The following is a 12,990-nucleotide window of genomic DNA, read 5'->3' on the forward strand; positions in this document are numbered from 1 at the left end:
CATGGCTGAGTGTAGCTCCTACCTGGCCCCTACCTGATCAGGAAGGCTGGCCAGACCACCTGGAAGCTGCATAGCTTCCGTCCAGCAGTGCTCAAGAAGGGTGTACAGTAGACAGAGCTGATCATCCACAGAACAAAGCCAATAGCATTGTTCAGCCAGGAAACTTGGGGAACAGGCCAGCTTGAATCAAGACCACAAACAAAGAGGCTCACCACCTTTGGAACCAGTTTCCCCCACTCTGCCTGGGCAGGGAAAGTAATTCATAGCCCCAGCCATTGCTGAATACAGCCTTCAGCCTGTCCAACCAGGGAAGCTCACCAGAGCACACATCAACCTTTCTTACCATAGCACTTGAAGAGAGCACAGCCCGTGGCTCCCCCACTCTACCCCAGAATAGAGCTAGTGGCTGTGTCTGGCCAGGGAATTCAGTGCACAGTCTTTTACCCAATTTGGGTCCCTGAACAATGAGCTATGCAGGCCCTGGGCCTGTCCTACTTTCCCACCAGAGCAAGGAAACTAAATCATACCCCTGCCTACTGCTGAGTGTACTGCCCAGTCCCGGCTGTCTAAGTAAGCCTGATCAGAGAGCCCAGGCAACTGCGGAGCCCATCCTGTAGCCTCACTTGAGCAGGGAACCAAACCAACAGTCCTGTCCAACTGTTCACAGTCAGCAGTGGCAGCACCCTCCTCCTCCCACCCCCTGCTCCACAACCTCAGAGTTTGGGCAGTGGCCCTGCCCCCAAAGAGACAGCAAGCCCCACCTGCTCAAATACATTACCAGTAGACACATCCAGAAACCCAAACTGAGCTGACTGTTGAAGAGTTCAGTTTGCTCTCTGCCAAAGCAAACCTGGAAGAGGCGCCTGCTTATTCAAATGCACAGATGCCAACATAAGGAATCAAGGATACAAAAAAATGAAAAAAGAAACCAGGTAAACATGACACCAAAGGAAACTTTAAAAAGCTCTGAAAACTGACCTTACAGAAATGGAGATCTGTGAACTGTCAAAGAATTCAGAATTCTCTTAAGTTTAGTTGTCTGTGTGATCTTATAGTTCACCAAACAAAATTAGGCAAACAATGCATAAACAAAATGAGAAAAAGTTCTAAGAAATAGAAACTATCAAAAAAAAAAAGCTAAATCCTGGAGCTGAAAAATACAATGCCTGAACTGAAGAAATCAATAGCTTCAAAGGCACACTTAACCATGCAGAAGAAAGAATCAGTGACCTAGAAGACAGGACATTTGAAATTATCCAGTCAGAGAAGGCAATAGGAAAAGAATAAAGAAGTGAAAAAAGCCTATGGGACACAAAAGAAACAGTATCTGCATTATGGGAATTCCAGAAGGAGAAGAGAAAGGGACAGAAAGTATATTTAAAGCAATAATGGCTGCAAACTTCCCAAACCTGAGAAGAGAAATAGACATCCAGACCCATGAGGCTCAGAGGACCTCAAATAGGTTGAACCAGAGTAGGGCTACACTGAGACACTTTATAATTATTAAAAGTCAAAGACAAAAATAATTTTGCAAACAGTAAGAAAAAAGAGAAGTTACATACAAGTGAACTCCCATAAGACTATAAACAGATTTCTTGTCAGGAACTTTTCAGGAAAGAATGGGATGACAGGTTCAAAACATTGAAAGAGGGCTTCCCTGGTGGCGCAGTGGTTGAGTCTGCCTACTGATGCAGGGGACGTGGGTTCGTGCCCCAGTCCGGGAAGATCCCATATGCCGCGGAGCAGCTGGGCCTGTGAGCCATGGCTGCTGAGCCTGTGCGTCCAGAGCCTGTGCTCCGCAACGGGAGAGGCCACAATAGTGAGAGGCCCGCGTGCCACCAAAAAAAAAAAAAAACATTGAAAGAAAAAGACTATCAGCCAAGAATACTATACCTGACAAAGTTATCTTTCAGAAATTAAGGAGAGAGAAATACTTTCCCAAATAAGAGCTGAGGGAGTTCATCACCACCACACCTGCCTTACAAAAAATGCTAAAGGGAGTAGAGTAAAAGGACATTAATCATCTTAAGGCAGTGTAAAACTCACAGGTAATGGTAAACATATAGTCAAAGTTAGATTCTGTAATATGGTAATGGTGGTGCATAATTAACATACAACTCTGGTTTAGAAGTTAAAAAAAAAAAGTAGTAAAAATAACCATAACTACAGTAAGCTTTATTGGATGTGCAATATAAGAAATATTTATGTAAACTGTAACATAAATAACCTAAAATGTGAAGAGGGAGAAGTATAATATTTAGCAGTGCTATTGAAGATAAGTTAACAGTTTAAAATAGGGTGTTATTTTAAGATATTTTATGATATTTTAAGATACTTTATGTAAGCTTCATGGTAACCACAAGGGAAAAACCTGTACTAATTACACCAAAGAACATGATAAAGAAGTCAAAGCAGACTGATACCAAAAGGCATCAAAACACACAGAAAAGATAGCAGGATAAGAAATGAGGAACAATGGATCAACAGAACAGCCAGAAGACAATTAACAAATTGCAATATTAAGTCCTTACCTACCAATAATTACTTTAAACATAAATGGATTAATTTCTCCAATCAAGACAGAATGGCTGAATGGCTTAAAAAAAAACAAAAACAAGATCCAGTGATACATTATATTCAGGAGACTCATTTTAGCTTTAAACACCCACACACACAGTGAAGAAATGAGAATATTTCAAGCAAATGGTAACCAAAAAACACACCCAAAAACAAAAAAAGAAAGCAGGGGTAACTATAATTATATCAGACAAAACAGACTTTAAAAATGTTATAAAGAGGGCTTCCCTGGTGGCGCAGTGGTTGAGAGTCTGCCTGCCGATGCAGGGGACGCGGGTTCGTGCCCCAGTCCGGGAAGATCCCACATGCCGCGGAGCGGCTGGGCCCGTGAGCCATGGCTGCTGACCCTGTGTGTCCAGAGCCTGTGCTCCGCAACGGGAGAGGCCACAACAGTGAGAGGCCCGCGTACCGCATTAAAAAAAAAAAGAATGTTATAAAGAAACAAGTCATTACATAATGATAAAGGGGTCAATCCATCCGTAAGATATAATAATTGTAAATATTTATGCACCCAACATCAGAGCACCTAAATATACAAAGCAAAACTACCAGAGCTAACAGAAGAAATCAACAGCAATACAATAATAGCTAGGGACTTTAATACCCTACACTCAGCAATGGATAAATCACTCAAAGAGTCAAAGAGGAAACAGTGGATCTGAACACTATAGACCAAATGGACATAACAGACATAGAGAATAGTTATCCAACAATCAGAAAAAACATTCTTCAAGTGCACATGGAACATTTTCTAGGATAAATCATGTGTTAGGCCACAAAACAAGTCTTAGCAAATTCAAGAAGACTGAAATCATACCAAATATCTTCTCTGATCATAATGATATGAAATTAGAAATCAATAATAGGAGGGAAATTGGCAGACTCATAAATACATGGAAGTGAAACACTCTCCTGAACAACCAATGGATCAAAGAAGAAACTGAAAGGGAAACTTAAAAGGTGTCTTGAGACAAATTGCAAATAGAAACTCTACATACTAAAACTTAGGAGATGCAGCAAATGTAATTTTAAGAGGGAAGTTCATAGCAATAAATGCCTACATTAAGAAATAAGAAAGATCGCAAATAAACAATCTAACTGTATGCCTTAAGGAACTAGAACAAGAACAAACTGAGCCCAGAGTTAGAAGGAAGGAAATAATAAAGATTAAAGCAGAAATAAATGACATAGAGAACAGGAAAATAATAGAAAGGATTTAAAAAGCTAAGTTGGTTCTTTTTTTTTTTTTTTTGCGGTACGCGGGCCTCTCACTGTTGTGGCCTCTCCCGTTGCAGAGCACAGGCTCCGGACGTGCAGGCTCAGTGGCCATGGCTCACGGGCCCAGCCGCTCCACGGCATGTGGAATCCTCCCGGACCGGGGCATGAACCCGTGTCCCCTGCATCAGCAGGCGGACTCTCAACCACTGCACCACCAGGGAAGCCCCAAGTTGGTTCTTTGAAAAGGTAAACCAAATTGACAATTAGCTATACAAACCAAGAAGGGAAGAAAAGGGTTCAAAGCAACAAAATCATAAATGGAAAAGGAAACACTGCAACTGATACCACAGAAATACAAAGGATCATAAGAGGCTACTGTAAACAACTATATACCAACAAACTAGACAACCTAAAAGAAATGGAGAAATTCTTAGAAACAACCAACCTACCATGACTGAATCAGGAAGAAATAAAAAATCTGAACAGACCAATAAAGAATAAGAAGATTGAATTTGTAATCAAAAATCTCCTAATGAAGAAAAGTCCAGGACCAGATGGCTTCACTGATGAATTTTACTAAACATTTAAAGAAGAATTCCAATCCTTCAAATTCTTCAAAAAATTTGAAGAGGGAATAATCCCAAACTCACTTCATGAGCCCACATTACCCTGACACCAAACCTAGAAAAAAATTCCACTACAAGAAAAGTATAGGTCAATATCCCTGATGAATACAGATGCAAAATTTCTCAATACAATAATAGCAAACCAAATTCAGCAGCACATTAAAAGGATCATTCCCCATGGTCAAGCAGGATTTATTCCTGGAATGCAAGGATGGATCAACATATGCACATAAATCGATGTGATATATCATATTAATAGAATGAAATAAATCATATGATCATCTCAAAAGACACAGAAAAAGCATTTGACAAAATCCAACATCTGTTCGTGATAAAAACCCTTAACAAATTCAGTAATAGAAGGAACATACTTCAACATAATAAAAGTCATATATGACAAGCCCACAGCTAATATCATACTCAGTGGGGTAAGGTTGAAAGTGTTTCCTCTAAGATCAGGAATAAGGCGAGGGTGCCTACACTCACCACTCCTTTTCAACAAAATACTACAAGTCCTAGCCAGAGCAATCAAGCAAGGAAAAAAAAAAATCAGAATGGGAAACGAAGAATTAAAATTGTCTTCATTTGCAGATGACATGATTTTATATATAGAAAATGCTAAAGACTTCACAAAACTGTTAGATCTAATCAACAACTTCAGTACAGATGCAGGATACAAAATTAATATACAAAATCAGTAGTGTTTCTATACATTAAGAGTGACGTGAAAAATAAATAAAGACAAGAATTCCATTTACAGTAGCATCAAAAACAATAAAATACTTAGGAGTAATTTTAACCAAGGAGGTGAAAAAATCTCTACCCTGAAAACTACAAGACATTGATGAAAGAAACTGAAGAAAATACAAATAAATGGAAGGGTATTCCGTGTTCATGGATTGGAAGAATTAATATTGTTAAAATATCTATGCTCCCCAAAGCCATTTATAGATTCAATCCCTATCAAGATTCCAATGGCTTTTAAAAAAAAAAAAAACAGAGGGACTTCCCTGGTGTTCCAGAGCTTAAGACTCCACGCTCCTAATGCAGGGGGCCCGGGTTTGATCCCTGATCAGGGAACTAGATCCCACATGCCGCAACTAAGAGTTCGCATTCCGCAACTAAAAGATACCGCATGCTGCAACTAAAGATCCCGCATGCTGCAACTAAATATCCTGCATGCCACAACCAAGACCCGGTACGGCCAAATAAATAAATAATAAATATGGGGGAAAAAACAGAAGTAGAACAAACAATACCAAAATTTATATAGAAACACAAAAGACCTTGAATAGCCAAAGCAATCCTGAGAAAGAAGAATAAAGCATCACACTTCCTGATTTCAAGCTACACTATAAAACTATAGTAATCAAGACAGTATAAATGGAATAAAAATAGACACATAGACCAACAGAACAGAATTTAGAGCCCAGAAATAAACCCATATATAAATAGTCAACTAATATTTGACAAGGGAGCCAAGAATACTCAATGGAGAAAAGACAGTCTCTTCAGTAAATGGTGCTGGGAAAATTAAATATTCACACATGAAAGAATGAAACTAGAACCCTATTTTACACCACTCACAGAAAGTAACTCAAAGTGGATTAAAGACTTAAATAAAAGACCAGAAACCACAAAACTCGAAGAAAACACAGGAAGAAGTTCCTTAACGTGGGTCTTTGCAGTGATTTCCTAGATACAACACTTAAAGCATAAGCAACAAAATAAAAAATAAGTGGGACTAAATCAAACTAAAAAACTGCTCAGCAAAAGAAATGATCAACAGAATAAAAAAGGCAACCTACGAATGGAAAAAAAATATTTGCAAACCATGTATATGATAAGAGGTTAATATCCAAAGTATATAAAGAAGTCATACAACTAGATAGCAAATAATAATAATATTCCAATGTGCAAGGAACCTAAATAGAAATTTTCCCAAGATATACAGATGGCCAACAGGTATATATAAAAAGGTGTTCAGCATCACTAATTGTCAAGGAAGTGCAAATCAAAATCACAGTGAGAGGGACTTCCCTGGTGGCGCAGTGGTTAAGAATCTGCTTGCCAATGCAGGGGACACAGGTTTGATCCCTGGTCCAGGAAAATCCCACATGCTGTGGAGCAACTAAGCCTGTGTGCCACAACTGCTGAGCCCACACACCACAGCTTCTGAAGCCTGTGTGCCTAGAGCCCAGGCTCCACAAGAGAAGCCACAGTACTGAGAAGCCTGCACACAACGAAGAGTAGCCCCTGCTCACTGCAACTAGAGAAAGACCCAACGCAGCCAAAAATAAAAATAAATCTATTAAAAAAAAAAACCACAATGAGATATCACATCTGTTAGAACAGTTGTCATCAAAAAGACAAGAGAAAAGTGCTGGTGAGAATGTGGAGAAAACGGGACCCTCCTGCACTGTTAGTGAGAATGTAAATTGGTGCAGCCACTATGGAGGTTCCTCAAAAAATTAAAAATAGAACTACCATATGATGCAGCAATCCCACTACAGGGTATGTATCTGAAGGAAATGAAGAGACATCTGCACCCCTATGTTCATAGTAGTAGTATTTACAATAGCCAGAACATGGAAACACCCTAAGTGTCCACTGATGGATGAACAAAGAAGTTGTGGAATATATATATATATATATATATATATACACACACACATTAGATTATTATATATATTATATATACACACAGTAGAATATTATTCAGCCTAAAATAAGAAGGAAATCCTGCCATTTGCAACAACATGGATGGACCTTGAGGGCATTATGCTAAGTGAAATAAGTCAGAGAAAGACAACTACTGTATTATTTCACTTACACGTGAAACCTTCAAAAACAAAAACAAAAAAAACTCAGAAAAAGAAATCAGATTTGTGGTTATCAGAGGAGGGGAATTGGATGAAAGTGATCAAAAGGTGCAAATTTCCAGTTGTAAGACAAATAAGTACCGGGGATGTAATGTACAGCATGATGACTGTAGCTAACACTGCTTTATGGTATATATGAAAGCTGTTAAAGAGTACATCTTAAGAGTTCTCATCACAAGGAAGAAAACCTTTTTCTTTTTATCTGTGTGAGATGACGGATGTTAACTAAACTTATTGTGGTAATCATTTCACAATATATGTAAATCAAATCATGCTGTACACCTTAAACTTATACAGTGCCATATGTCGATTATATCACAATAAAAATCGGGGGGAAAAGGTGAACAGCTAGAGCTAGGAGAGGCCAACATTCCAAATCAGTGCTGTCTGGTCCCACAGCCAAATACTGCTGAGGACTTGGTGGGGATGATCAGGGGGTTTTAAGAATAGTGGCAAATGTAAGAGCTGAATTTTACTAAGATCAATGTGTTGGAGGGCAGAGCCTGGGGCGGGAGAGAGGGGAGGGGCACCAGGATGATGGCTATATTTACCTCTAGTGCTTTTCTGATGGTGTTTATCCCATGTGCACTCCCAAACCTCTTATTGAGCACAGATGTTTCGGAGCCTCCTAAGGAAAACTGCACCAGTGTTCATGATCCATGGCTGATTAACCACTGGTGAGCCTACAGGGTGCAGAGAGCAGCAGGCCCTGTGCCTGATCTTACAATACATAACCTTCCCAAATGCTCGAAGCTCCTTGCAGTGCTTGGGGCAGCCCCTCCCTCCTGCTCTAAAGGCTGATTTCAGTCAAACTACATAATTCTTCCTTTCTTTTCCTGGAGCGTGACAAACCATGGCACCCCTTTACTAGAACATGTACCACATTTCCAAAAAGCCAAGTGTAGAGAGAAGCGAGAGTTAATAGGACAATACCGCTCTGCAGTCAGTTCTTCCACACCCCCGCTCTGTGGGCAGAGGACTTGTCAGGAAGCCTGGGTGTTGGCTGAAGCTCTAACAGCTCCGGCTTTCGGGAGGCACAGCTGCCACCTCATCGACTCTGGTATGGAGACCGAGGCTGTGTCTCATGGTCCTAGTGGGCAGTCACAGCCTCTGTTCTCCCCTTCTCAGGGAGAACGTGCACGCCTGGTTTGCTGAGAATCCGAGCACACCCAATCATCCCTTCCAGCCCGGGGTGCAGGACGCTTGTTATGGTCTAGCCTAACCTTGTTTATTCACCTCAGAACATGCTGGAGAGGACCCGATGGGAACTGCCTTACACAGAAACTCCTCTTCACCACAGCAACTTTCCAGCCCAGCCTAGCTTGTCCAGTATCCAGTTTCAACCTTTAAAATAGTCAAGTCTTGACTGGTAATAAAACTCAGACGCTTAGACAAAGCTTCATTTTCTCTGGGCTCCAGGCTCAATCTGCTCACCCCATCCTGTGCGTTTTCCAGTCAGCCTGCCTCCCTGCCGCCCCCGGGCACGTCTCCTGTGATGGCGGCCTGCATTTATGGGAGGTCATGTGCCAAGCCCCGTTCCCAACTCCAGCCCTCGGGGCCCCTGAGGTTTGCTGTCGGACACCACACACTGTCCCCGGACAGCACTTAGGGCTCCTGTGCTTCAAATGGAAGACATATATGGCCATAGAGGAATCAATAAAAGGATTTTTACTGTCACCAGACACAGGACTTGCCACAGTGTGCAGCTTCCCAGAAACCCTTTGGGAGTCGATGTCCCGGGACTCAGAATTGCACAGTGGTGTAGCCAGAGGGGGCCTGTGTAATTGCCTCCCCAGATAGGTGCACAGACTATGAGTCCACTGTTCTTGGGGGGAATGACTGAAGGCTCATTTGCTGCTATGGACACTTACTGACAGGACCTGTCAGCTGCTGACTCTTCAAAGGACAGTGTGATGGGGAGGCACTGCAGCTGGGGAGCAGCTGTGGGGCCTGACGTGGCAAACCTCGTGGGCTTGTTTGGACCCCAGGTGTCAGCTGAAATACTTCACAAAAAGTTCCTCTGGGATGGTAGCCAGTGCACGTCCTGGCAGAACGCCCCAAGGAGGGGGAGCAGGGACCCTTCCCATCTGTGGCTTCAGAGGCCGACGGTCTCAGCTGCAGGCCAGCACTGGCACGCACTGGCTCTGGAGCTTGAGGTTGATGAACCTATCTGTGCTTCAGTTTCCTCACTCGTGGAATGGGGAGAGAAACAGTAATCCCAGTATCCCTCACAGGGTGACTGAGGATTTAAATGAGTTAATACATGTAAAACTGCTTAGAACAGTGTCGGGCCCAAGTGCCTGATGAATGCAACTACCAGTATTAGTTACAGTGCTAACAACAACGTCCCCCATAACAACATTACCTTGATGCATGAGAGACCATCCAGGCAGCCTGTCCTCCAGCCTGTCCTGAGGTGCAGAGTGCGAGGTCGGCCTCCGCCTCCATTATTTCGACCACAGCAGACACTACCTTTACTGAGAATGTAAGGGAAAGGCCCCTGGACTCAAGTCAGCAAGAATTTCGAGTGCTGGGTCTGACCATCAGGACAGGTCTTTTTTCCTGAGACCATTGCTTGTCTGAAAAACAGGGACGCTGATCCCTATTGTGACGGCTTCCTGGCGATGGTTGGGAGAGCAAAGGGGTCAGGCAGGAGACGACTTTGTAAACAGCCACGCGCCTGAACAGATGTGAGGACGCACTATAGCGAAGGCTGTGCAGGTTGCCCGGCTCTGGGTTAGGAGACTTTGGCATGACAGTCCCTGAGGCCTCTCCCTGGACCTCACAAGCCGCTCACCTCTCCCTCTGCCAACAGCAGGGTTTCTTCGGCCCTTTTATCTCCTGACAGGGGCACACCTGCACTCGCAGTGATCTGCTTGCTTTGTTCCCCTGTAAAACTCCTTCTCTCCGGAGATGGAGACCACATGACCCCCACCTGGGGCCGAAGGTCTGGCCCTCCCCTGGGCGTGGTCATCACTGAAAGGCCTAATCTGGATGGAGGCCCTCGTGGGGCCTGCAGTGTGAAGGAGATTGTGAGATATGTGAAAGCTTGCAGCAAAGCACTCTTCCAATCTTCCCAGAATTACCCCCTGAGGGTGTTCACCTCAGGGTTTCGGTAAGCCTCCTCTACCACTCCCAGCTCCTACCCCACAGTCTGAGCTTGGTTGAGACTCACACAGGTTTTTGTGATAAATTTCAGTCACTTAATCCACTGTATCTAATTCCTGTGTAGTAAAGAAGGAAAATAAAATATCTTAAATGTGTAGTGCTTTAGAATTTACAGAGCACACGTTATCTCATTCTGGCAACCTGTCACATGAACAGGACGGTGCAGGCAATTGTTAAATCCCATTTTACAGAGGAGGAAACTGAGGGTCAGGGAGGCTGAGTGATTTGCTCAAGGTCAGATAACCTTTTAGAGCTTCACCTGAAACTTAGGCTTCATGGTTTTTCATTTACACCAGGCTATCCTGGGTACTTTCCTATATTTCTGGGTAAAAACACCTTCCAAACAGCTTACCCAATATAAATTACTAAGATCTACACATGTGTGACTCTCATGGGTAGGCTCAATAAAATTGGCCTTGTCATGCCAGCACATGAAATTCACTAGAAAGTATCACAGAGCACAGGGGTTATCACATCAGGGGGATTAGGACAGCCACAGAGCCAAAAAGATGCTGTGGCATCCCATCTTCCTACCTTCTCCAGGCCCGCTGGATGACCGCTGCTGCCTTGTTCTTTTTGCGAAACAGCTCTTTCCTGCTTCTTTCTCTCTGGATTATCTGCAGCCGCAGCTCTACGGGGAGAAGGTCAATATTCACACTCTGCCCAGAGAGGGGACCAGGTGCTGGATCAGTCTCCTTAGGTAGCTGAGTGTTCTCCAACAGGGCGGATGTACCCAGCTTCCTGATTCCTGACCTCAACACCTCTGTGCTCGATGGCAAATCTGAGTAGGTCCCTCCTGCGAGCTTGTCCTGCGTTACTGTGTTTCTTGGCATCCGGTGGTGGAAAGGACTCTGCCCAGCATGGATGGCCTCCCCCTTGGCACTGCCAGGCCGGCTGGACCCAGCCGGGGAGCGCCTCCCTCCTCTGAGCTCCTGGCTGTGCCTTTTCTGGGAGGCACATTTGGCCTTGGGTGCTGCATCCTGCCGCCGGCTGGGCTTCCAGTGGCTGTCCTGCTGTGGAAGGCTTGCAGCTGCCCAACTGGGGTCCTCTCCTTCCTCAGCAGGCCCAGACGCCCTGACACAGGAGAGCTGCTTCAAGGAGCCTTTCCCCTTGTCACACTGCTGCTCGCCAACTGTCTCACCTCTGGACTTCTCAACAGAGGAGGCTCCTGGACGCCTGTTTCCATCCCTGCCTTCGCTGGGGCTGAAGTGGACACAGGCAGATCGGCCTTTAGAATGTTCTCTGGATGTTTCTTGGGGAGACAAGGAAGAAGGGGAAGAATCTTTATTGTCCAAAACTTGCATAGTAGGGCAGTTCTGCTCACTGTTCACAACAACAACAACAACAACAACAAAATTCAGACTTGTCCTCTTGTATCACCATGATAGTGCTGATTACGATTAGGAAAAATTGTTTAACTTCTATTTCTAGCAACAGTAGGTTAGATAACCTGAAAGCCTTCCCCTACAAATACCTAGAAATGGGACTTCCCCAGTGGTCCAGTGGTTAAGACACTGCATTCCCAATGCAGGGGGCCCGAGTTTGATCTGTGGTCAGGGAACTAGATCCCACATGCCGCAACTAAAAGATCCCACATGCTGCCCCTAAGACCCGGTTCAGCCAAATAAATATTTTTTAAAAAAAGACCTATTCCCTGGTGGTGCAGCAGTTTAGAATCCACCTGCCAATGCAGGGGACACAGGTTCGATCCCTGGTCCAGGAAGATCCCACATACCACGGAGCAACTAAGCCCGTGCGCCACAACTACTGAGCCTGTGCTCTAGAGCCCGTGCGCCACAACTACTGAGTCCGCACGCCTAGAGCCCATGCTCTGCAACGAGAGAAGCCACTGCAATGAGAAGCCCAAGCACCGCAAGTAAGAGTAGCCCCTGCTCGCCACAACTAGAGAAAGCCCGCGTGCAGCAAGGAAGACCCAATGCAGCCAAAAATAAAATTTAAAAAAAAGATATTATAAAAAAATACCTAGAAATGCTGACTAAAATACTTATAATAAACATTACTTTAAAAGCACCATAGTGCCTTCAAGAAAATAAAAGAAATTCCCGGGGGCCAAAAACAAAGGGAAAACTGAGAACCCGAGTGATAAGCTTGTGAGCTGATCCAGAGACTGTCGGGCAAGTGGTAGCGGTGAAGTGGGGCAACGGCTGGTCTTATTAAATAACTGGCTGTTTTAACATCCAGATAAGAACAGAAAATGAGCCTTGCAGGCAGAAAGTTAACTGGAAACAGGACCCTGCATGAAGCCAGGACTCTTGAGGTGGTAGACCGTTGGGAAATGATGGTCCAGATAAAATATCTTCCCAGCACTGGAAGATGACAAGGAAATTTGTCCCAGCTTAGGTTCGGGATGGGGTAAAGAGTCATGCATGAGAATTTGAAACCAAAGTGCTGTGCCTCACATGGGTTTGGTATTCATTTATTCTCAACCCATAGGAAAAATTAATATAAAAACTAGTCTCAGGATGGTGGTATTGCAGGGTGCCTCTTAGAAGCAAACA

General features: G+C 43.8%; 1 protein-coding gene across 2 annotated transcripts in view; it reads right to left on the reverse strand.

Annotated features, from left to right (window-relative positions):
* The window catches only part of INVS (inversin), a 147,979-nt gene that overhangs the window by 6,294 nt on the left and 128,695 nt on the right, over positions 1-12,990 (reverse strand). For both annotated transcript variants that reach the window (XM_007461642.1, XM_007461641.1), the window contains exon 14: positions 11,006-11,723. In XM_007461642.1, coding sequence (XP_007461704.1) covers positions 11,006-11,723 — 718 coding nt within the window. The remainder of the gene's footprint in view (positions 1-11,005; positions 11,724-12,990) is intronic.

The sequence above is a fragment of the Lipotes vexillifer genome, unplaced genomic scaffold (assembly GCF_000442215.2).
Source record: "Lipotes vexillifer unplaced genomic scaffold, Lipotes_vexillifer_v1.1 scaffold809, whole genome shotgun sequence".
NCBI lineage: Eukaryota > Metazoa > Chordata > Mammalia > Artiodactyla > Lipotidae > Lipotes > Lipotes vexillifer.